The sequence below is a fragment of the Taurulus bubalis genome, assembly GCF_910589615.1.
Source record: "Taurulus bubalis genome assembly, chromosome: 20".
Lineage (NCBI taxonomy): Eukaryota > Metazoa > Chordata > Actinopteri > Perciformes > Cottidae > Taurulus > Taurulus bubalis.
This window is the reverse complement of record NC_136608.1, coordinates 14,644,096-14,668,766: the sequence shown is the minus strand read 5'-3', so window position 1 is coordinate 14,668,766 and position 24,671 is coordinate 14,644,096. Positions and strand designations below refer to the sequence as shown.

Sequence of the window (24,671 nt, the reverse complement as noted above, 5' to 3'; positions counted from 1 at the left end):
GTCGCCTTTTTTTTTTTTTTAAAAACACGGCGCGTCGGTACTGACCACGTCAAACGCCGTGAAGACGTGGCAGTAGTGGTGACTGGACTTGAGGTCTTTGGTGATGTAGGCGAACGTCGACAGGTCCTCTGGGTCCTGAGCCGCACACGAGATGTTACGGATCTCGTGTTCCGCGATGATGTTCTGCAGAGAGAGAGAGAGAGAGAGAGAGGGGTATAATCTCTAGTGAGCCACTTCATGGAAAAACAAATCTGATTTATTATTCATCTAATTTCACACGTCCCAAAAGCATAATCGCTGTAGCACATTTTTTTAGGGGGGGGGGGGGGGGGGGGGTTTGACAGTTTTCTGGAGTTTGTCCTCTGGTAATGTCGCTGGAGAACTCTTGTCTTTGTGTTGTGTTAATTAAAGTCTCGGTGCTCGGAAATGCAGAACATCGAACGCCCCGGAAGAAAGTTTTAGTGAGAGATAGCGTTCGGAAAAACAAAACAGTTTTTGTCCTCCAGTCTCCTCTTTGTCATTGATGATATAACAAGATATCAGCCTGTTGTGGGTCTTTGTGCGCCGTTTGTGTTGTTTTTAATCATTGGGACAGCAGATAAGAGATTTACTACTTTCATAACTTTACCCAGAGATGTGAATACAGGTTGACTTCCCTTTTTACTTTGTCTTATCCCCTCAATGTATGTATTAGCCTTATGTCCTATTTATTCTCTGCTTCATACAGTTACAGGATCGGATCTGAGGACTGAGATGTAGACTTTATGCAAATGATGCTCAACTTCTGCTGTGTGTGTTTGCTTTTGTGCATCACAGAGGCTTAAATAAAAAACTAAATGTCTGCAAGCCAGCAGAAAATATCAGATACAAAAAAAACTGACCTACGGAGAAAACGTGACACCAACTGAACTGAGATATGTATTGACAAACTTGATCTAGTATTTAGTACATTTAGAAACATTCAACAAATAATGATGGATTTAAATGGGAAAAGACATTTGGGATTTGTCGCTTCAGAGGAAGCGTGGTTGAGCAATGTGCACGGACTCCGATTTCTTTGGAGTGAATTCTTTTGGCAAAATGTGATTTGATAATTTAAAAGGTGTCGAGACGGGAAGGGAAGGGGGTCCATGTTGGAGGAGATGTGAAGAACAGCTGGCAAAGCCATATATTCTGGAGTTGCACAGCGTTTCGCACACACAGGCAGGAGGTAAAATCTCTACAATCTATTTGGTCAGTATTGCAGCTCACTTATTGGTGCAGGACAAACATCTGTAGAAGGTATTATTAGCCAGCAAAACATGGTGAATGACTGTTTGAGTAAATCTACAGGTCTATAAATGCAATACTGTGCAACATGATCACTGATCTGTTACTACATCAACTGGCATGTATCACCTTCAGTCTAACTCGTGTGAATGCATAGCTGAACAATCGTTTGTACATTTTTTTGTGTAAAAAAAACAACGAAACTATTCCATTGAGGACTTAATGAACTGAGCAGGTTGTTATTGATTTGCCAGCTCATCCATTCCATGCTGGTTATTGCCTTTGCCCTCTTTTACACCTCATTGATTTTGTTCCTTTTTACACCATATAGTTTAAAAGCAGACGTCAGTCTCCGACGCCTCTGAATGTCACTCGTGTTATTTACAGGAGGGCGTCCCCACAGGAAGCAGCGCTCACCTTGTTCGTGGCGTCGATGAACTTCACTCCTTTGTAGGACACGGAGAGCACGATGGTCGGCACCTTCTTCATCTGTTCGGTCGACTTCTAGGAGTGCCCGAAAAGCAAAAGAGAGAGAGAGAGAGAGACAGAAAAAGGAGAAAAGACAATAGTTTATTATAAATAGTTCAAGATTTATTAGTTTCTCCGCTGAATTTAATGCCTTGTTTATTTTTATACATGACTCAATCCATGTCCCCGGGCCTACGAGCGAGAAACACAGTGGAAATGTAAACAGAGCTTGAATAAATAAAGAAAGCAAGCCGAGCTACCGAACAGTCTAAATGACTCCTTTCTTTTCCTTCATACCTTTTAAATCAGTTCAAATAATCTCCAAAGGTTGGGGCTTGTCAGGCGCCTCATAAAAACACAACCGCTTCCCAATTACTTTTCTAAACCCCGATTGACTGCAGCGCCGCGAATCCAATAAGTCTATTAGCTTTAAAGCCCCTTCTGTACATCCCTCCTTATTCTTTTTTAATTACACATTGGCACTTTGACGCGTCTCAATTACCTATATTTAAACTTATTATGCAGCGAGGCGCCGTCGGAGAATCGTGTGATTTACAGCGATGTCGGCGAGCTGTCATTCTACCTGCCAAGGAGGTTTTATGCACAAAGAATTCGACGTGAGATGAGTTCCCTTTTCCCCGCTTTCTCAGTATCACTTCTCGTCTTTCATCACTTGTCATCCCGTTCTCTCTGTATCCTCATCTCTATCACGCTCCATCCCTCACTACCTCTCCCCCCTTTTGTCGAATCCTTTCCATATCTGTTTCTCTCTTTTGTTCCGTTTCTTTCCCGCCTGCTCGCAGCGTGTTGCTGCCGCGGTTTTCCGGCCTCGTCAGGATCAGGAAGTGCTGAAACGCTGACAAAGGCAGATAACCCAGCGAGAGGCAGTGAAGTTGGGATTAAAACATCCACGTCTCCCTCCGCGGCGGGAACAAGATGGATGGACAGATGAGAGGAGGGATGCTGGGAGCAGGGTACGAGCGGGGAATAAAAAACCAGGGCGATATGACGTGCACATCTCATTGCGCTTAATTACAACCTTGGTTTGCAGCAAAGGTGTCAAACTGAGGAGGGAGAGGGGGAAAAAAGAGACAAGAAAGATGCCCTCTGATGTGGCAACATAAATATATAAATATAGAGACAGGAGGGAAGAGGAGAGGAACAGAAAGCTTTGCACATGAATATTAAACTTTATCTTCACACTGCAGCAGCTCAGGATGAGAGAGAGAGAGATGAACTGAGAGCCAGGGGAGAGTTAGCGCTACAGTAAAATATGGAAAGAGAGAGGGAGCATGAAATAATAACAAGAAGTGAGAGATAGAGGAGAGGAAGAAGGACTCAAAGTGAGAGGAGGTGAAAAGAGGGTCACGTGGTATCAAGCCCACCCGGGATATTAATCCCTCAATAATACTAATCCACCGTCATGATAGTTTAAGTTTAAATTCTAGCAGACTATGAGACTGCGTCCCAGATTTGAAATGTGCATTGAGAGAACATTTACATAACACAGCCACGTGCATTCATGTTTAATTATTACAACTTGGGTTGTGTTTCAGCAGCTTCTGACATGATCTTTACCCTCATTTTGGCACAAGCGTCTTGCGTGGACTCCGTCCCTCTCAGCTCCTTCACCAGCATGGAGCCCAGGTACTGTGGAAAAGACCCACAACACACACACACACAAATGCTGAGTAAACAGTATACACATGGGGGAGATATGGAAGTATGTTGAGGGTCCGGTTGTGGCTGGTTACGTTGAATTATTTTGTTTCTTTAATGAAATAAATGGGCGCAAATTGTCCGTAACAGTTGTGCAGCACATCTCTGTGGCAAATAAACTCAATTATTTCCTTATGTTTTGAGTAATTCATGGATGCCATGTGTACATTTGACTAAATGCACACAGGCCCAGACACAGCGGTGATTACATCCACCTTGAGAGGCTCCTCCAGGGACGTTGACGTCCTTCTGTCTGGACATTCTGCACACGTAGCATCTGATTTAATAAAGTAGCAGCTAATGGCGCCTGTGTTATACAGGCACGATGTTTATGTCAACATCAGAGCACTTAATGTGTGCGACCTCCATCACCTCGCGGAGACCTCGCGCCTTCAAAGTGGGATCCTAACGAGGCTTTCACGGGATTAGAAGGGACACATTTACAGTTTTATCTGTTTGGAACAAAATTTTTGAATATCTACCACACAGGATTTATCCATAAATTCATTATGGAGGCAAAACAACCTTTTGTACAAATTGCTTTGTTATGGGAGTCTGCTCCTTGGCAGAAGGTCATGCGGGCATGTTAATAATTCATCTTGATTCAAGCTAACAATCTTAAATTGCCGTTATGGCGGGCTGGGAGGCAGCTATCCTAAAAAATTGCATTACAGCAGCACACAAGACCAGCTGCCGCCTTGTGGTGGTTGGTGTACACAAACACACACACACACACACACACACACACACACACACACACACACACACACACACACACACACACACACACACACACATCTTTTATTAGTTCCAAATGAAATTCAAAGATGTTGGGAACATAACAAGACTAAGAGGCTGCAGCCCTGCCAGCAGCTCTGTGAGGCTGCAGGCAGAGTGGTGCTGTGAGCTAAATGCTAACAGCAGCATGTTAAATGGTGCTTTGAGCTAAATGCTAACAGCAGCATGCTAAATGGTGCTGTGAGTTAAATGCTAACAGCAGCATGTTAAATGGTGCTGTAATCTAAATGCTAACAGCAGCATGTTAAATGGTGCTTTGAGCTAAATGCTAACAGCAGCATGTTAAATGGTGCTGTGAGCTAAATGCCAACAACAGCATGTTAAATGGTGCTGCGGGCTAAATGCTAACAGCAGCATGCTAACAGGTCACAGTAACAATGCCGCCATACTGATGTTCAAAGCAGCTGTAATATTTACCATGTTAACAATCTTAGTTTAGTGTGAAAACATGTTCAAATGTGATAATAAGCACTAAATACAGAGACCGAAACTGATGGCAAAGTCATTAGATTTGCATGTTTTTAGTCATAAACTAGGCGGCAATTCCATAAGAGGGAGAACTCCCTAATATGTTGTGCATTTGATGTTAGATTCATATAACAGAGCACACACAGTCACTGTTGAGAGGATGGTGTCGATCGTGGTAATGATGTTACAACGTCTGCAGGGTTTCACTGGAAATGGATTTTGTAATAATTTCAGATAATATTTTCCAGCTCTGGTTGTAAAACGGACATAACAAAGTTAGGATGCCATCTGTGGTCCGGAAAGTGGAGGAGAGCGTTTTTTAATTTTTTTATTTAGATCCTGAGATGAAAAAGTAAACTGTGCCTTCTCCATCAGTCCTTTTGGCTTTATTACCGCTCTCTCTCTATTAGCACCAACACCACACACTCCCTTTCCTCTCTCCTCCTCATTACCGTCTTATCCATCATTATCAATGTATTCTTCTTCACTCTCCATCTCCTTCCAGCGTGCCAATATTCACACTGAGCGCTCTGTTGTGGCTCCCGCTCATTTATCTCACTTTCTGGAGCCCGTTGTCCTGGGACATCCAGCGCTTTTCAGACACGTTGTCATAAACGGCTCCATGAAAGCACCTCCCTATTCCCCCCCAGGCGGCCCACCCGCTGCGTGTTCCCCGTCATCCGCCCAAAACACACCGCTCGTGTAGATCCACATCTGTCAGCGGCCTAATGGTCCACGTTGTTTCTATCAATCTTCTGAGGTGAGAAAAGGGAAAAAGGGATGTTTTTGACTGAGGGAAGACGAGCCCTCGGGATACCTTTTATTCACTCAGCCTCCATCTCATCTTGCGTTCTTGCTTTCATTCATATTTGATTTCCGCATCACATTTGATTTCGCAATCCCCTATTTGTTCAAACTTCGTTCGATCTTTTTTCTTCTCCTCCTGCCGCTCTTTCTTACTCAATCGTCTCCTCGTCCGCGTCTTCGCCACAATGCCAACAAGCCGATCGTGTATTTGTGAGATTACGTTCCCTCTGGATGTTTCTAAGAGCCGACGGCTTCTTAAATTGCATTTCTGCAGCGCTCCAAGTCAGTAATCACTGCAGTCTGGGCTCTGATGCAACCAATCAGAGGCGCAAAAGGCTGCATCTGAGGTAACGTGAACATAAAACATGCTTTATGTCACTGGCAAAAGTCTAAATGTACCAAAGTGCTGAGAATAACTGAGTGCAATGTCGACTGAAAGGTGAAGTTTAGGGTCATTTATCTTTAATACTGTTACCTTAATGTATACCTGTGTATTGATAACTCTCTTTTGGTTGCAATATTTTGCTAATTTTCACACATTTTATAGACAATGAACACAGAAAACCATCTGCAAAATAATCGTCGGTTGCAGCTCCTATACTTCATTTGACCTGTGAAGAAAAGGGACAAAGGGGGCGGGGACTCACGTAGGCTTCGTAGTCGCAGGACTGGAAGATGAGCTTCTCGGGGTGATGCTGCCAGTACTGCACCGGGGTGGACGAGGTGGCCTCATTGGGCGGACGCAACGTGATCGGCTCGCACCACTCGCCTGCCTGGAACGACAACCGACAGTGAGGACACCAACGGGTACGACACATGACAAGATGTGTGTGTGTCATAAGCCTTCTGTGTAAATGGAATCCAAAATGTTCCCATTCTTGAGCTCAGTTCACCTCTTTTCTCACCCGCTGAGCTTTCGCCTTTTTAAACAAATAAAATACCTAAAACCCAGCCGCATACTTCTCAAATGTCTGAATGTTTTCTTTCATTCTTCGGTAAATGAAACCAGATGATGCTCTACATGCACACATCCTGTGTTTATGTGCCTCTCTCCATATCCGATTGCTTTGCCGTGTAATCCCTGTCAGAACCTCCTGGGCTCTGCAGAGGTGAGATCTTGCAATCAGATAGAAAGATGTTTGATAAACAGCCTGCGGATAAGCCTTCAGAAACAGGCGTAAGCCAAATCTACGCTAAACCCCAGCGGCTTAACCATTTTACACACGTTTCCCCCCCGCACACACTTTGACCCGGCTGCCGGACGCAGCTGGAAATCTTCAGTTACTTAAAGTTTTGTAACCCAAAAGGACGAAAAGAATACATAAGGAGGTGAGGGGAGAGCTAGAGGGAGAATAGAGGTGATTTAAAAAAACTAAAAAGATTAAATATCCTCTTTTCTCCAATAGTTATCTTTCCATTCTGGCAAAGCTGACTCATCGATGCAACCTCGAGAGGCGCTGCTTCTAGACAGGGGGACACAGTGACGCACACACTCGGCGGGGTAAACATGAGTGTGTGTTAGTCTGCATCGGGATCCTCACACACACACAACTCAATCACACTGAATCAAAACACAGCTGCTCTCTCAGATGTGTGCATGTGTGTGTGTGTGTGTGTGTGTGTGTGTGTGTGTGTGTGAGTCAGTGTGCTGTTTCTGATTGGAAGTCATAAAGTTATAATTTGGGGTTTGGATGGAATAGATTTGGCAGTAAAGTTGTACAATAAGTACGTCTTGTTGATGCAGAACTGTAAAAACAAACTGATAAACATTTATTTCGTACAGCTGTAGATGTTTTGCCTGATTGCGTTTGGAAGAGTGCCGGCCGAACTGTTGCACTCCGCCCACCGCATTACGGTTTTGCACATTTTATCATTTTAGAGCACAAAGTTTCAGGCATAAATTTCATGTTTCCTTTAAATTGTTCAAATCTAGCCGAGCTCTAAACTGCAGACACGGCAGCTGGTGTCAGATGGCGTCGCCTGCTGCGGATTATTAACGGTGTCTTTTCAACAAGCAAACAGGCAGATGAAACACTTTGGGCTTGCATATTGCAGCTATTAGGGACGGCATTTAATTACTGCGATGCTTCATGTATGATTAAGATCTACTCCAACGTCCTCATTAGAAATGTGATACCGGCTGAAAGTCCATTAATGTATGATAGCTATGAATTTGTGAAATTACAGGATGCAACCTTGAAAAATCGTTGAAATCAGATAATTATTCATATTATTTAATTACAGCCAAAAGAAGACTTTAAGGAACAGTGTTAAAAGAGTTATTCAATATCATCATAATTATCATTATTTCACATTTTTTTATAAATGTGTTAAGGCAGGACACAGGCAGCCTGGAATTAAGGACCCAGGCAAAGGGGCAGAGCCTTTAAAAAGGGGTGGGAAGCTCACCTGCACCTTTCTGCCTGACGACACACCTGAGAGCAGCCATGTTGGTGAGCGCGCCTTCCTTAATATGCAGGTTCTTAAAGCATGATTTTAGCAATGTGATATCATCTTTTTTTCCTTTTTGTTTTTGAAGAGTCCTTGAAGGAGTGTCCACTGTTTTTCCCAGGCCTTTTACATTTACATTATACCTTTTTAAAGTAATCAATTGCATGGGCCTTTTTATGTCTGATTTTAGCTTGTGGGGTTTCGTGCTGAAGTAGAGCACCATATCTTTTGCATGGGCATTTTACTATTGTGTTACTATGTTTGCTGTGAATAAGTACATTGTATTTGGTTTGTGTGACTATTTACTGTCTTTATTTAGCTCTACACTGACCTCCCTGATGCACTTTTAGTCCTACATGATTTACCTTCTTGTTTGTGCACTTTTGATTTAGTTCTAGTTCACCCAATTTGTCAATAAAACTTATGTTTGGTGCGTAGTCTCTGGCTCCAGTTTACTCTGGGCGTTGTGCGGAGTATATCACCGGGTCACATAAAGGTCACTGTAGTGTAAAAGTTACCAGAAAGTTATCAGAAGGAAGCAGTGCATTTGGTGGGGACTATTTTCAACTGCGGATTAATACACACCTGGTGCTTTGGTGAGTGTTTAGGTGACGCGGAGCTGATGCAGGATTGACTCCAGTGGCGGCTCATCGATGTGTTTTTAATAATTTTGAGCTTTATGGCAGAGATGACATGTTCGTTATGCATGTATATTACCATAATGCACCCTTTGACCATTCATCCAGACATCTCTCTGATGATAATACTCTCCCCTCTCTCTCTCCCGTCTCATCCCTCCATCCTTTCCTCACCATGCTGACTTGGGCCATCTGTCGCTCCAGCTTGGACCGCGGCACGTCCTCGAAGTAGTTGTCATTGCTGCGCTGCCTGCGCCGGGCGTCCGCCTGCATGATGAGGTGCTGCACGTCCAGAGATCCACCCGGGACGCCCGCCGTGTACGCTGCCTGGCCCACCGACGGGCTGAGCTGGGGCGGAGTGTGTGTGCCGCCGGGCTCCTGAGACGGAGCAAAAGACGGGTCACTCATCATTTCATTATGTGCTGTGTCACCGCTGTCACCATCTTGTTTTTCACAGCGGTGAATGCTGCTGAGTGAGAGCATCCAAAAGTGCTTTTTAAAATCAGACACAAGCATGCTGTCCTCAGCGGGTCCATCAGAGTCCTCAAGCCAAACTGGTGCCCGCTGACTGTCACTTTAAGGAGCTTCCTCCCTGAAGTGGAAAATGATGTTCATTTAAGTGGCTTTCCAAGCAGAGGATTTGAACTCTCATACGGTTTAGCGACGCAATGGTTTTACACACTAGAAGGTCAGCTATTTCCCTTGAGAGGTTATTTGTTTTCACTTGATTACATATGAGGAGAACCTCAATGGAAGAGAGGCGGTTCTCATCCGGAGCCTCATTCGGTTCATTCCCCCCGTTTGTCCTCATGCACCCAGCTGACAGCCACCGTTTGTACTGTTTAGTAGTGAATTAAAGTGATTAAACACACTTGAAGGAGGAAATGCTGGTTAATTAAACCCATAATTTTAGCCTGTATCGAGTCATATACGGTCGACGCTTCAGCTCTTCTTTAATTACAAGCCAGTGGCCCCTCTTTTCCTGAATGAAATGCAAATAGGGCTGAAATTTAATGAAGCCAAACATTTGCTTGTTCTAGCTTCTCAAATGTGCAAGATTGGCATTTATTCTGTATTATTCTTGCTTGGATTCTGACATTTTATTGACTAAACAAATATGGAAAGAAACTTTTTTTCTCTCTGGGACAAGTTTAGACACAGTATAAAGTTAAAGCGGATTAAAGGCACAGAAAGGAGACGTCGCCTCCGAAGCGAAGGGCCTCCCCTGGCTCGACATCGCAAAGAGCAAGAGACTATTCTAAGGACGTTAAAGCGTGGCCCCGATGGGTGAGGGAAAGCCAGTTCCCTGTGATTAGTATCCAGGACCAGCCGGCAGGAAGGGGAATGTGCAGTGGGTCGGCCATTTTGTGCCTGGCGGATAGATTTGGGTAATCAGCCGGGTGGTAACAGCCGCAGTGGGGAGGCTGCAGCTCCCCCACTGCCCTCTGGGAAGGAATTAGTGCTTTCTTCCTCTCTGATGAATTCATCATTTTGAATTAGATATTGCAAAAAGGGTTTTCACGGTTCACATGAAACTCTGAGACCCGCTCACCCTGAGGGAGACGGCCCGCGGAGGTTTTTGCGGGGTGTCTTCGTGTAGCCGGTCCCCCAATGAGGCGAGGATCCGTTTCCTGTGTCCGATGAGACTGATCTTCAATACCTAAAGGAGCACACATATCACACATTAATGTTAAATCACGAGCACGGTAGCTTGTTTATAGTGAACAAAAATCATTCATTTATGTAGGATAAAGTGCCAAAACATTTGTTTCAACTTCTGAAATGTGAAGATTTTTGCGTATCATGTGATCTTAGTGTTGTGTTGGACAAAAACAGCTGTGGGAACTTTTTTATGAAGAATGATTTATCAAATAATCAAACAAAAGCTTTAGTTGCAGCTCCAGAAGGAGTTAAGATGTTTGATTTGTATGTTCACTGCAAGAAATGCGGGGTCAAAAGCTGCCGTGATGGTAAACTAAAGGATGGCTCACTGACATTAGCATAATTTAAATTGGCTTTTAGAGAGAGAGTGAGAGTTCAAGGGTTTCCAAAATGCATAATACCAAGATCATATCAGCAAAAGAACTAAAGAAAACACCACATGAAGGTAACCGATTTTCATCATCAAGAGCCTGAAATGGAGGATAATTCAGAAAAGTGTTTCTCAGAGGAACACCAGCACTCAGGAGTGCGTAATGACACTTAATGCCCCCGAGCAAAGGCATACATCATGCCATTATTATTATAATCCATTTTACATCACTAAAATGACTTCGACGGCTGTGTTCAATACTGTTGGTTGTGCTGCTATACAAACAAGTGTGTGCACCTTGAAGTGTAACACACATACCGGAGAGTGGAGTATCCTGAATGAGACTCACACACACACTAATTAATTAATTAATTAATTAATTCAAGGTCCTATTTTCTGACAATGTTTTTTTCTTTCAGTCAAATTAATTCAAAATTAATACATAAAGAGGCAAATGATCAGAATTAACTTGAAATATAAACTTTGGACTTGGAGTCAGATTTACAAAAAGGAGGACATGACGCGACTTGAGAAACACACCTTGAATTTGTAATCCTTCGGCCTAGAAACACGCCCACATCCCGACACACCAACACACACACACCTACACACACCCACACACAGGCTCTTTTTCTGGAGAGTCTGTACACCGACAGCCCTGAAACGCAAATGCAACAATACAAGATAGTGGCACATTTGTAAAAGTCTATTGGTTTTCACCAGGCGCTCGTTAGACAGGCACACAAAGAGACAAAACACACACGCACGCGCGCGCACACACACACACACTTGGGAGTCCAATGAAAGCGTTCATTCTTCCTCTGGTCACCAGGCGTCCGCTGCCTGTGCCAGTTACTGTGTTTTCTAAAGAGATGAGCTGGAACACGGCGGCTTTCTGCAGAGTCGTTGTTTGCACTGTCGACACCTTCTGGCTCCAACACACACCTCAGGACGCAACACACACCTCAGGACGCAACACACACCTCCGTACACAACACACACCTCCGTACGCAACACACTGCTGCCTGGCTTTATGGGGCCTCTGGAGGTCTTCCAATAAAGAGATATATGAGAGTGAGAGAATGTCTGTGTGTGTGTGTGTGTGTGTGTGTGTGTGTGTGTGTGTGTGTGTGTGTGTGTGTGTGTGTCTTCGGGGGCCAAAAGGTGGTGATGAGCCTCGGTGTGAGTGTAATGATTCTCCCAACAGTCTTGCTTTGAGTCAGCGCAACTCACCAACGTACACACACACACACACACGCACCAGTTATTGCTCTACATCTGCGAGAGAGACGGACAAATACAAACTGACAACGAGAACACTAGATGCACATACTTTGGTTGGTTGATTGTGTGTGTGTGTGTGTGTGTGTGTGTGTGTGTGCATGAACACTAAACACACAAACATACATAAATAAACCAAAACCCAACCGTAATGAATAGTGCATGTATGCAAAGTGCATGCAATAAACCCTATTGATACTGTATCGAGCGAGCCCAAACATGCTAAACATTTGCTCTGGTTTTCTTTGCTTTGCAGGATTTATGAATTCAATTTGATCTCGTACAGTAAATCAGGAGAAAGGGCATCGTTAAAAGAGACAGAAAACAGCAGCAGCCCCTAACGGGTTAAACTACATCCTACGCCGTTCTTCTCCGCGTGGAAATAATGTATTTTAATTGTTAAAATTAGAGGGATCAAAGGGAAGCAGAGAGGAGAGCTGGGACTAGCGGGTAGTGGAACTAATTGGTTTATAATGGCCGCTCCGTGCTCCCTCCACCAATTTTTATTCACTCATCTTTCCCCTCCCATCCTCTCTCTCTCTCCATCTCCATCTCTCAGTACTAAAGATGACATTGACTCGCTGAATTTGGTGCATTAAGATCATGTGATTTTGTCCTTTAAGAGCTCACTTCCAAAGCAGTTTGTTTAAAAAACTGATATTAGAACGTGTTGTCAGTAAAAAGAAAATCACACTATCTAACAACATTCTTGAAAATATTGAATCGTTATCGATGACATTATTGGACACATTTGTCTCATTGTCAGGCATTTAGCTTTTACAGTTATTTTAACGTAAGTGTCAGAATCATGAAAATAAAGTTAGTGAGTCTATCAAAAAATCGATTGCTCAGTCAATCTGTAAAAGAACGTTTTGTTGTTTCAGCTTCTTGATTATGTAGAGAGCTGCAGCTGCTTTTTTAAACTTTTCTTCTAGAATATCTTTCGTTTTTGGACAAAAAAAGCCAATTAACTCAGTGGCTGACGACCAGTTATCCAATAGTTTGGACTTATGTGATCTACAAGAGGTAAATACAAGTTGTTTATTGTTTTCTATACTTTGACTAAATGTCATAGTGCAAAACAATGTTGTGTTGTTAGCTTTGCTTTCATACCGCTAGCTCTGCATGTGAAAGCAGTTGTTAAGACAAGCTATTGCTAAAGCGTCATAAATTAGCATACGGACTTGGTGACATCACTTTTTAAGTTTAAGGATATAGTGAAGCACTGTTTGACTTTTTTCAGACATTTACTGAGACAATAATCTGCAGCTAAGTCTATAATGACGTGATTCCTTAAAGGTGAAGCGAGTCCCAGATGAACCGCTAGCACCGCTAGCATTGTTAGCACCGTTAGTTGCCATGTTGAGAGCCGTGTGGAGGCAACCCCTCAATCTTAGATGCGCTCTGAATTTCAAATTTAGCACTTTTAGAATAGAAAAACTAGATTGCAAAGTGCATTACTTCATTTGACCCGCGGTGAGAAGATTTGAAGCCTTTTCACTAAACTAGAAAGCATAAAATGACCTGGGTAATGGTTTCCGTCCCCCCCCTTCCCCTGATGTAGTAAAGGTTATGAAATATTCATTCTCTCGCTGCTGTATCTTTCTGTCTGTCTCCTGAGGGCCCGAGCGTGACACCAGTCCTCACACTGCCGTTTCATCACATACAAATACACACACTCCAGAGAGAGGACAGAAATGGCCCGGCATGGTGTGCATCCATCCGTGTGTGTGTGTGTGTGTGTGTGTGTGTGTGTGTGTGTGTGTGTTACACTTTGTCTTACGCAACAGCATCTACTTCAACTACAGTAGGAGCCTCAACCTCAGCCTGAAGTTCAACTGTCACCATGGCAACAAAGAGCCGCAGCAGCAGTCACCCACACACACTCATCCCAAAAATAATAATAAATATACACACATGCACGTGAATTATTTTGAATTGTGTCAGGAAGAAGCAACACACTCTATCTCACACACACACACAAACACGCACACACACACATGAACAAACACACACATGATTTGGAATTGTGTCAGGAAGAGGCAATTCAGTACACACACACTATCTCTCACACACACACGCACACACACACACACACATGCACAAACGCACACACATGCACAAACATACACACACACACACACACACACACAGCTGTTTGGGAGCCTGAAGAAGAAGATTATATTGTTATCTCTGAATGGATGAGAATGTGAATGCAACGCGACCATTATTGTTGAAACACAGACTCTCTCGCTCCGCGACGCTCGACTGCAGAGCTTCTGCCCCATTTGCATTTAAATGATATTCATAACAGCTGCGTATCCTGACGGGGAAAGTGTTGGGCTACCACGGCGCGCACACCTCTGCACCGCTCTGCTCGCTTTCGCTATCCACCACTGTATCGCACTAACCGCTCCTTCATTTGAGCTCAACTCTATTCAAATCAACTCGGAGAGCTGGTGGAGGTGACATGATCTGTGTGTGTGTGTGTGTCGATCAATGCACTAATCCTGTTAACAGTCCCCTGATCCCAGATTGAACGGGCTTGATCAACGCATTAGCCGCCACACATGCGGCCGGCTGTCACTCCACGGAAAAAATAAAAATATGTTTGGGGTTTCTCGCAATTTCTATATTTTTTTGCGTATGCATGCAAACTGTTCTACCCTCTTTCAAGATGCTGAATTTGTAAAAACGTCCGAGAAAATCCGAAGAAAGGTTCGGCTGTAGCTCAAGGGATGGGTGGTCGTCCTGAAACCTCAAGGTCGCCGGTTCAATCCCCAGTCTCCCCATGGTTTGCATGTCTAAGTGTCCATGAGCAAGACACTGAACCCAGTTGCAGCTCTCTGCTCCTTAATCACTATGCATGGCTTAAAATGCAGAGACCAATTTCCCCAAGGGGATTAACAAAGGATACTTTCTATTTTCTTCTTCTTTCTAAGAACGCAGTGACCTCTTTAAGCAGAATGACGACGACAGCCGCCACAAAAAGACATATTTTTTTTGCAAAGAATGCCGTGCAACAATAAGGGGAGTGAGTGGTCGGTGCCGTGATTGGGGGGCATTAACAGGAACGCCGGAGACAAAAAGGCTTTTTTTCTCCGCTTCCCATTGGAGGGGAGTCGGGAGTTTGGAAGCTGGTCGGCTCACTGGAGCGTGAAAAAACCCGGCGAGGGAACAGTCCAGCCACTGTCTGTGCTCAAGCTAGCACGTAGTTTTAATGATGGAGAAGGAGGAGAATGAAAGTGCTTTTATCAGTCTGTCTGCTCCGGTTTAATCGACATCGACTCGCCTGCATATCCCTTTCACCGCCTTTCCTTCTCCCTCTCTATCCTTACTCTGAATCCCTCGACCTCAAATTACCTCTCATCATCATCGGATCTCGTCTCGCCTCGCCCACTTCGTCCCTCCTGTCGCCTCCTTATATCCAGATAATAGGAGGAGGAGGCTTTAAAGAGAGAAGACGGTCCGAGAGGATAAACAGTGCGAGAGTGTCGGGGATTCGCCTCATAAACGACGAGGCGCCGCAAGTCGCACCTTTTGAAAACCACGAAAATGAAAAGGTGGTCATACCCATCCTAAAACTGGGCTAACTCCTCAACCACAAAGGCTATTTGGATAATGTAAAGTGATATAATACAGTAACCCTTGTGAGATTACACGTATATGTGTAAAAAAGTAAGTAATATTTCCGTTTTTCGGCTGGAAAAGAATTGAGGTCGCTAATCATTCTAGAAAGGTGCGCTAATCGCGTGTAGCGTCAAGCTAACGCTACGAAAATCGATATTTTCCGTAACGCGTAGAGCTCTCTCTGAGTCCTTTTCGAGACATCTTGTTCATATTTATGGTTTATGCTCATACTTATGGTCGAATTACAATTTATGTTCATTATGTATGAAAAAAGTAAGATATAGTTCAGTCTTTTGCCTGACAGATGATTCAGTAGGTCGGAATCTTTTTAGAAAGGTGCGCTAATCGCGTGTAGCATCAAGCTAACGCTACGAAAATTGAGTCCTCTCTGGGTCCTTTTCGAGACATCTTGTTCATATTTATGGTTTATGCTCATGCTTATGGTCGAATTATACATTTGCTTATTATATATGAAAAAAGTAAGACATAGTTCAGTCTTTTGCCTGACAGATGATTCAGTAGGTCGGAATCTTTCTAGACAGGTGCGCTAATCGCGTGTAGCATCAAGCTAACGCTACGAAAATTGAGTCCTCTCTGAGTCCTTTTCGAGACATCTTGTTCATACGTGTGGTTTATGCTCATACTTATGGTCGAATTATGTTTAAAACATGAACAATGTACTTCTATGATCTTGTAAGCCAAAGATTTGCTGGTTAATTAGAGATAATAAAACAATAGTCTGGGATTCATCCATGGTACTTATGAACAGTAGAACACACGAGGAGCGCTCATAAAGGAGCACCCCTCCCACCCTAGTGGGCGAGGGGTGTTAAAAGCGTTTCTTCTCCTCGGCCTCGGCAACTGCGTGCGATTGGTCCATCTTCGTTTGTTAGCTTTCGCTGTGTGTGTGTGTGTGTGTGTGTGTGTGTGTGTGTGTGTGTGTCCACCTTCCTCACGTCGATGTGAGCGATCACCTCTCCCCTGCAGACGAAGAGGTCGTGACCTCCGTGATAGCAGCAGACCTTTTGAACGGCCCCCTCGGGCGCCGTCTGCTGATGGAGCGGTCGGGGGTTTCAACCCTTTGAAGAAGAATCCTCAATCGATCGGCGTCGGGTTTGGGAAATTGCCCGGGTCAGAATACAGCACGGGCCGATTGAATGGAAATATTGATCAGCAAATACTCCCCCGTGTGTGTCTCGGGCTTCGAGGTTGAATACTGTGAGTGGATGTTGAGGACATCAAGGTCACTCAGAAAGATTCTCTGGGGTTTAAAGGCTGTTTTATTTTGATTAAATATAATAATTATTTGCAAAGATTTTAAGACACTAAAAGAGGATTAGTAGTATCTACCAGATTACATGAATGTCAGTGTAGAGAAGACTTTAAACAACATAATGACTGTAATATTGGGGGATTAGATTTTTTTTTAAAGGATTAAGATTTCAAAGTGGCGGTTCTGAAGATTTCAGTCCTGGTTTATTTAGAATTTCTATTTGAATGAAACCAATGGAGTCTAGAGTTTTTGGGCTCTAGTCCCAACTTGCTATTTTTCAGAATTGTGTTAATAGTTTGGATTTTGTGTGTGTGTTATACGGTGGAGAAAAACTACAATACAACGTTTTTTTTCCACGGGAATGTTGCCACAGGTTTCTAGTTTGCCATACTGCAAATATATACATTACATATATACAGTAAATATGACAATACTTCAGTGGGCTGTACTCAATCACCATTGTGCAATAGATAGTGACTGAAGAGACATTTATTTCAATTAAAATCTTCAAAATTGCCATATCAATAATAGAAGATTGTACTGAATTTGGTTGGCTGGTGGAACATTACGGCAATGTGCTCCAACAGCCCTCGTGGAGTGTAATTACTGCACTCCAGTCATATCAAGTGGCTTTGAGCAAGAAAATGCTAATTTGTGAATAAACACGAGCTGATAATCATGTCTGAGCTGTGGCACTTAATGCGTTCGCTAAAATGGGAAATAAAAGAAACTAGCTCCCGTCTTGCAATCAATAGGTTTTGTTATAGAAAAGCATCGGCGTGAGGCGGGTAATGAGCACGGCACATGTGGAGTGTGAGGGGAGAGACGTTTTCGGCAACAATGCTCGGCTCATTTTTCACCCTGATTATTGACATCTTCTGACCCTGAATGCTTCATCGCAGCCGGCCGCCTTCCTCATCGCTCCATCGCTCACTTAACGTGTGTGTTGTTTGGAGGCGGAGCTCTTCGGCTGGAATGATGAGTATCGATTTGCCTGCGCTCTCAATAGACTCTACACACACACACACACACACACACACACACACACGCTCAACACACACACCATATTGAATAACCCTCAGCAGCACCTGTGAGCTTCATGACAGTGAAGTCTCTTTGCTTTGTTCAGAACCTACAGCAATATATATATATATATATATATATATATATATATATATATATATATATATATATATATATATATATATATACATACATACATACACACAAACACACACACACACACTACATTGCAGGGAGGGGGGAGGGGGGGGCATCGGAGGAAACCGGAGACCACCGGTTTCCTAGCAACCAGAGAGCGGAGGGGAGTTGCAGCTAAGGGAGGAGGAGGTTGTTGAAAATGATGTCCAACGGGGACCAATCAGACGTCTTGTTTCGGTGCCGACACAACCGGCAGCCAATGAGAACGCTCCGTTTATAAGCCTGCCTGCACGGAGACAGATATATCTCCATTAATAGCACAAGAACTGTAACTATGACTAGAAGCATGTGTGTGTGTGTGTGTGTGTGTGTGTGTGTGTGTGTGTGTGTGTGTGTGTGTGTGTGTGTGTGTGTGTGTGTGTGTGTGTGTGTGTGTGTGCAAACATTGCCAAGTGCTGCAGAATCAAGGTTGAAGCAAGATCTCTCAAAGCTTTTCCTCTGCGCACAAACACACACACACACACACACACACACACACACACACACACACACACGCACACACACACACGCACTTTGCCACACAGAGGAGGAGCTTGTGAATTGAATGGCCAATATGATGAGAGAGGAATGGTGTATGATATTTTTTCTGGGTTAATAAATACTTCAAAGCCCCCAAGATGGAACCGATTTTCACAGCACGAGCCCTCCTAAGGCGCCGGGCTGTGTGTTTGTGTGTGTGAACATCCACGCACGTGTGTGTGTGTGTGTGTGTTTATGAGCACAGTACTCTCTGGGTGTCGGTGCTTCAAAGAGTTTATCCACCTTCGGTCTTTACAAACTGTAAGAATGCAAATGTTAAAATGTAGAAAAACTTCAATTTTATGACAGTGACACAAAATAAAAATGAATTAATACTTACAAATGGAATTATGTTGAAATATGTAAATAGTTTTAAAGAACCACAAGATAAGATTCATTCAATCTTTGAGCATGAAAGCTACATTTCCCATTTTTTGATGATAGATTTTAAGGCTTTAATCTTTTTGTTCTTTTCGTTAATGTACATATACAACCCTGTGTGACCCGTGAAGCTTGTATGATGTGCATGTCCACATGACATCACACTTAAGGTTGCCATAGCAACAGAGAGAGAGAGAGAGAGAGAGAGAGAGAGCCCGGTCGACTGATGTTTACGTTGTTGTTGTTTGTTGCCCTGCGCTCCAGAGGTAGAGTGAGGTTCACACACAACAGCTGCTCGCGGTCAGAGTCGGCGATGTGTGGAACATGGAGTACATGCAGTACATGAAGTACATGCAGTACATGCAGTACATGCAGTACATGCAGTACATGCAGTATCGGTAGAGTAAAAAGGCCACGGATACACAGGGCTAACAGGATGCTCGTAGCGGCCGCGTGTGCATCTGTGAACTCTCTGCTGACAGACGGCGCCCTGCTGTGTCATCATGTCTTTGACTGGCGGGAAAATTTTAAAACGAGGAGCGGAGCAGTTGAATATTTGTGCCGGTGCTCGTTTCCCAGCAGCCACATAACATAAAAGGAGCAGCCAGTGCCAATTTCCTCCTGCTATTTATGGATTGGTGATGCAAATTGCATCATTATTTACAGCAAAAGGAGGTTTATGAGAATCACCGACGACGTGTTTCTCTGATCTTCTGACAAAAAAGGCTTGTGGTGATGTGTACATTGGTTTCCATGAAACATCTACTGTCCAATCAGAAGCTGTGACATCACCAGCTGGAGCACAAATGATGGGAAAATAATGACATTAAACTTGCCAAAAAAGGCCTTGCATTGTATACACACAGTATATATTTGGCTCTGTAAGCTGCTCTGCACAGCTCCACATGTCAATTGTTGGGTATAAATATTTGGATGGATATAGAAGATCTTTATAAGAATCTATTTGAGTGGTGAGACCTATTTTGATTTAGTGAAACGTGAATCTCTATTTTGTAAACACTTACATAACAACAGGTTTTAAGTTACAAGGAGCCGGCTCCTGCTGCATATCAGATATTTCAAAACAATCTAAATAAATCAGAGCAGCATTGTGAAAGAAGCCAATAGTGAGGTCAAAGCTGCGCGGCTATAAATACAGAGAAAGCAAGAAGCCATGTCCTTCTCGCTTTGAGGTTATTCAAGATGTCACTCTGATGTTTAAAGTGCATTTTAAGCCTCGCCCACTTTACTTATTAACCTGCCTGTGAGGGGGAAAAAGTTTCTGTTAAAACAACCGTCAGCGAATTCTCCATCTTTGTAACCCAGTTCAGTCCCCAAAAATAAGATGTCAATGTTTGAAAAAAACCTCCTTCCTTCTCATGTAGACGACTGAAGGGTGTGAAACAAAAGTGTTCACGCTACGAGTCATTGGCAGACTCACTGTACATACTTATATACACTTCATATACTTTGCATTTTTGCACTTTCTTTATTGTTTAATTTTCTAAATGAATACGCTCTGCTAATTTGTTGTATATATTGAGTATTTTCATTCCTAATATTTGCTTCTGTGTCAAAAAAATTCTTGGGGATGAATAAAGTATCCATCCATCTATCCATCCATCTTAAGAAGAAGATACGGTAGTTAACCAAAATAAATGGAATAAAATCAGTTCCTGGTTAGCAGAACCAAACTGATCTTAAGAATTCAGACCCTGAGCATTAATACTCAAACAGTTACTGCATGTTTTTGCCCATTAATGTTCTCTCTCAGCATCATCCATCATGCAGCCGGTCACTGAGGAGGAATCTATTGCTGTGACTCGATTGAACAGGAGGCGGGATTATGATCGATCGGCCTGCGATGTCTGAGGCAAAAAAAAGAAAAGAAAAAGCATCTGACAGGACGTACAAGTCACTCCTTGTTTTTGCCCTTCAACATCTGCGTGAAGACATGCACTTCTCTCCCCGCCGTCCTGCTGGGACCTGCCTCGCTCTGCGAGGGTCCTGCTGCCTCGCTTCCCCATGGTTGTGTCGCAACACAAGTCCAAACAGGCTCGGAAGTATAAACTCATCATCATCATCATCATCATCTCGCCTGCTTGACTCTTGGTTTCCAGTCAGGGAGCCTTCCACTGAAGTGGAGGTAAAACTATTTGGTGGTCAGTGCTGTAACGTCACTTTGAGCAGAAAGTAGGTCGAGAAAAACTGAAAGCAGTCATCAAATCTCAGCAGATGAGCCTTCCTGTGCTAATAAATGTTTAGTTTCTCTCACGCGGGGACGGATTTTAGCCTAAATATGTACTTAATGTGTTAAGCAGTCCGCCGTAAGCTCACTTAGACTCTTACAAACTCAAAACATCCCGCTATGTTCTTCCTCCGTCTCGCCTTCAGTTTTCTCCTCTCTCAGAGTGTTAGTGCATGCAAATGAGAATAGGACACAAATTAGGGCAGCGATTGGATTCGAGTGGGTTTAACTGGAGTAGTAATAGCTTTCTTTTCTCTTTTTCTCTGCTTCACTTAACTCGATTTGGAACAAAAAAACAAAAAAAAAGGGATTGGCATGCTTTGAGCTGAAACCTGATTTGGGATTTAACTCGCCTTTGAGAAAGTCTTGTGATGCGTTCAAATATGAGCGCTTGATCCAGTTTCTTGCAGGGATTGGGGTTTACATTCAAGAAAACCAAAGCATGCACCCAGCACACAATGCTCACGGGAAGGCTTTACCACCCGAGTAGATCTCATGCAACTGAAGAGGAAACACTATTCACATTTCCTCAAAGACCCACGAGCAAAAAGACAAAAAGAAAAGACTCGTCTTGTGATACTCGTGGAATGATGCACCTAAGTAGCATGCAACGGGCGGATGGACGGGTGAGCTCGATCTCTCAGGTGGCTCGAGGACAGACTCCCACGATCTAGATGCACGAGAGCGCTCGTCTTCAACTCCTGCGCACCAGAGTCACACGGCCGGCGAATCAGCCGAGTCAGCAGTGTTGGACGAGCGCTACGGAGGAGTTGCGTACGCTGCGATCGCCTCAGCTAAGCGTGAAAGATGCATGAGTAAAAACCCCTTCTTTCTCTTTCTGTTTTTTTTTTACCAGCTGCCCCTCGGTCTCTTCATCATGTCCCCCGTCTATCAGCGCGGTTACCTACCTCTCCTGGAGGATGGACTTATTCCAAAGGAAAAGGAGTCTCCTCCTCTGTTTGAATTTTCTCTCAATCTTCTCTTCTTCTCTGCCGTCCGACTAGCTCCTTCTCGTCGTCGTCGTCCTCAGCCACGCTTCCAGGGCTGTTACTCCTCGCCTCCTCACCGCCAGCTTTCGTCTCTCTCTCCCTCTCCACTCTCTCTTTCTCCCTCTCTCTCTCCCTCTCTACTCTCTCTCTCTCGCACTCTGTGCAGATTTCCAGCGCTCACCAACTCCTCCTCTTTCTTCAGCTTGCGGCAGCCAGACTACATCTCCTACATGTCTCTGCCTGAGCACGCTCCCTCCCTCCCTCTCTCTCTCTCTCTCTCTACTCTCTCTACCCAGTTTACATTCCCCCCCCCCTCCTCCTCCTCCTCTCCATCTCGTCACTATGGAGACGCCGGGCCCGTCCAGAGACAAGCTTGTGCTGGTTCACAAGGAGAGTAAATGTGTTGTTTGTGTGCGACAGTTCAGCAGTTACTACCAACATCACAATGACGTACAATTCAATGACATCAAATACTAGAATTTATGTATTTTTTTTCCTACGAATTAAACGTTTTGTGCTAAGCTAACTGCCTGCTAGCTGTAGCGTCACATGTGCACAGACATAAGAGTGGGGCAAGGAAAGAAATAACTGTTGCTTAAAATATCTCCTTCATGATGGTCGCCTGTGAAGTAAGAGTCAGTCTGGTGCGCCGAAAGGCTTCGCTAACAATACCCATCAGCCTCAGCAGCGTCGCTGTGGAGAGCAAGGCGGACATGTTGTTCTGGTTTGGTTGTTAAATTCCTCCCAAATGAACCCACAAGGTGAAGTAACTGTCTCCAAAATGTTATTATGTCAGGTTCAGCTCATCGGGGGTCGTTGTTCGACTTCTCTTCTTAGTTTCTCTGCACACAAGCGTGTACCTTTTGATATTTTAATCAAATAACCTCATACTGTCGAACGCAGCTGCTCATCTTTTGTATTGATGATTAAACAAGGACTTTTGTTGTATTTTGGAGCGTTTTAGAGCTTGAAGCCCATCCAAGCCTTGGAAGTGCTCCAACTGTAAGACACCCAACATTGTGTTTGTAGAAAATAAACAGGGACTTTTTTTTGACTTCTGGGAACTTTTCAGACTTTCCGCTTTGCAACGCAACGTTATTCGTCGATTGCAAAGAGGAGTCACATCTTCTGCTACAGACCAGTTTACACATCTGGCAGGCGATGGGCTGAGGAACAACTTTTTTGCAACGTAGCTTTCGGACTCGTGTACTTCCAGAGCAACGTCAATAATACACCTGCAGGATATTTCAGCCACAACAATCAAACATCCACCTCTGGGTAAGAAATCAAACACGCTTTGACTCTCGGAAAATCCACCAGCTGACTGGGACCACAATAGTGCTCGTGTGTGTGTTTGGTGCATTCAAATGAAACATGTGCATGTGTTTATGCACCAGAGTATATATTCGTATCCGTGTCACTGCAAGTGTCACATATATGAAATCCAACCCACAGAGCTTGACGTCATTCCGCCTATTTCTGTCTTTTGCGAGTCTACTTATGTGATCCAGTAAGAGAAGAAAAACAAAGATAGTGCATGACTCATCCTTATTGCCTCCTCTCTTAGAAACACCATTAAACAACTCAACGCCAGATTATAATTCAGTGCTATACCTTTAAGTGTACATGTAAGAGTCCCCAAATGCCCTTGAATCTCTACTTCATCATCTCAAGGTCCATTTTAGACGATCCTGTCACAAGGTCTCCATCGCAAATGTCATAAAAAAACGGTTTGTAAATGTCTGAATGTCCCTTTTTTTTTCGCGGGCACTTTGAAGACTCGTAATCCACGGCGGCTCAATAGTTGAGCTTCAACGTTTCACTGTTGACCTCGCAAACAGCTGACGAAGGTGATCCTACGCGATCGAAAAAGCTGGCAGCGATGGCTGCCAGAGTCAGAATTCAAAAAGGAGAAGGGAGTATAAATGAGTTGGGAAGCAGAATTCACAAAAACAACGCCGTTAACAATTGTTGATCGTGGAGCAGCGGCTCCAGCTGCACAGCAGTGTGTACTGAGCCACGGGTTCAGGGTGGGAGGTGCACACACACATTATCTCCCGATACCTCCCACACCATCTCCAGCGCGGCGAGCGCTACGACGGGAAGTGCAAACGCCAAATAAGGCTGCAGGAGAGCGATATCGGCAGGCAGGGACGGTGAAGTACACTGCAGTCCTGAGGCGAATCCACCCACACCGAAGCTACGGAGCTACGGAGCTACGGAGCTACTACTCACTCACTGCTTCTTTTATTCTTTTATTCTTCTTCACACAACACTGTACGCGTACTGTACCGCTCATTTCCACATAGCGGAAAACACGTGTGGAAAACCTTCAGTACGAGTGTGTGACAGCGGTAATTACATACATATATCATGCTTGTAAACGCCCTTTGTGTGTGTGTGTGTGTGTGTGTGTGTGTGTGTGTGTGTGAGGGTCTTATAGTATGATATATAGGGTTTAATCCTGCAGTGTCTAACG

At 43.9% G+C, this 24,671-nt stretch overlaps 1 protein-coding gene across 3 annotated transcripts in view; it reads right to left on the bottom strand.

Annotated features, from left to right (window-relative positions):
• The window catches only part of anks1b (ankyrin repeat and sterile alpha motif domain containing 1B), a gene marked incomplete at its 5' end in the record, with an annotated part of 183,893 nt that overhangs the window by 6,853 nt on the left and 152,369 nt on the right, over positions 1-24,671 (bottom strand). For all 3 annotated transcript variants that reach the window (XM_079236213.1, XM_079236212.1, XM_079236214.1), the window contains 6 exons: positions 46-183; positions 1,687-1,773; positions 3,316-3,387; positions 6,177-6,302; positions 8,793-8,996; positions 10,171-10,278. In XM_079236213.1, coding sequence (XP_079092339.1) covers positions 46-183; positions 1,687-1,773; positions 3,316-3,387; positions 6,177-6,302; positions 8,793-8,996; positions 10,171-10,278 — 735 coding nt within the window. The remainder of the gene's footprint in view (positions 1-45; positions 184-1,686; positions 1,774-3,315; positions 3,388-6,176; positions 6,303-8,792; positions 8,997-10,170; positions 10,279-24,671) is intronic.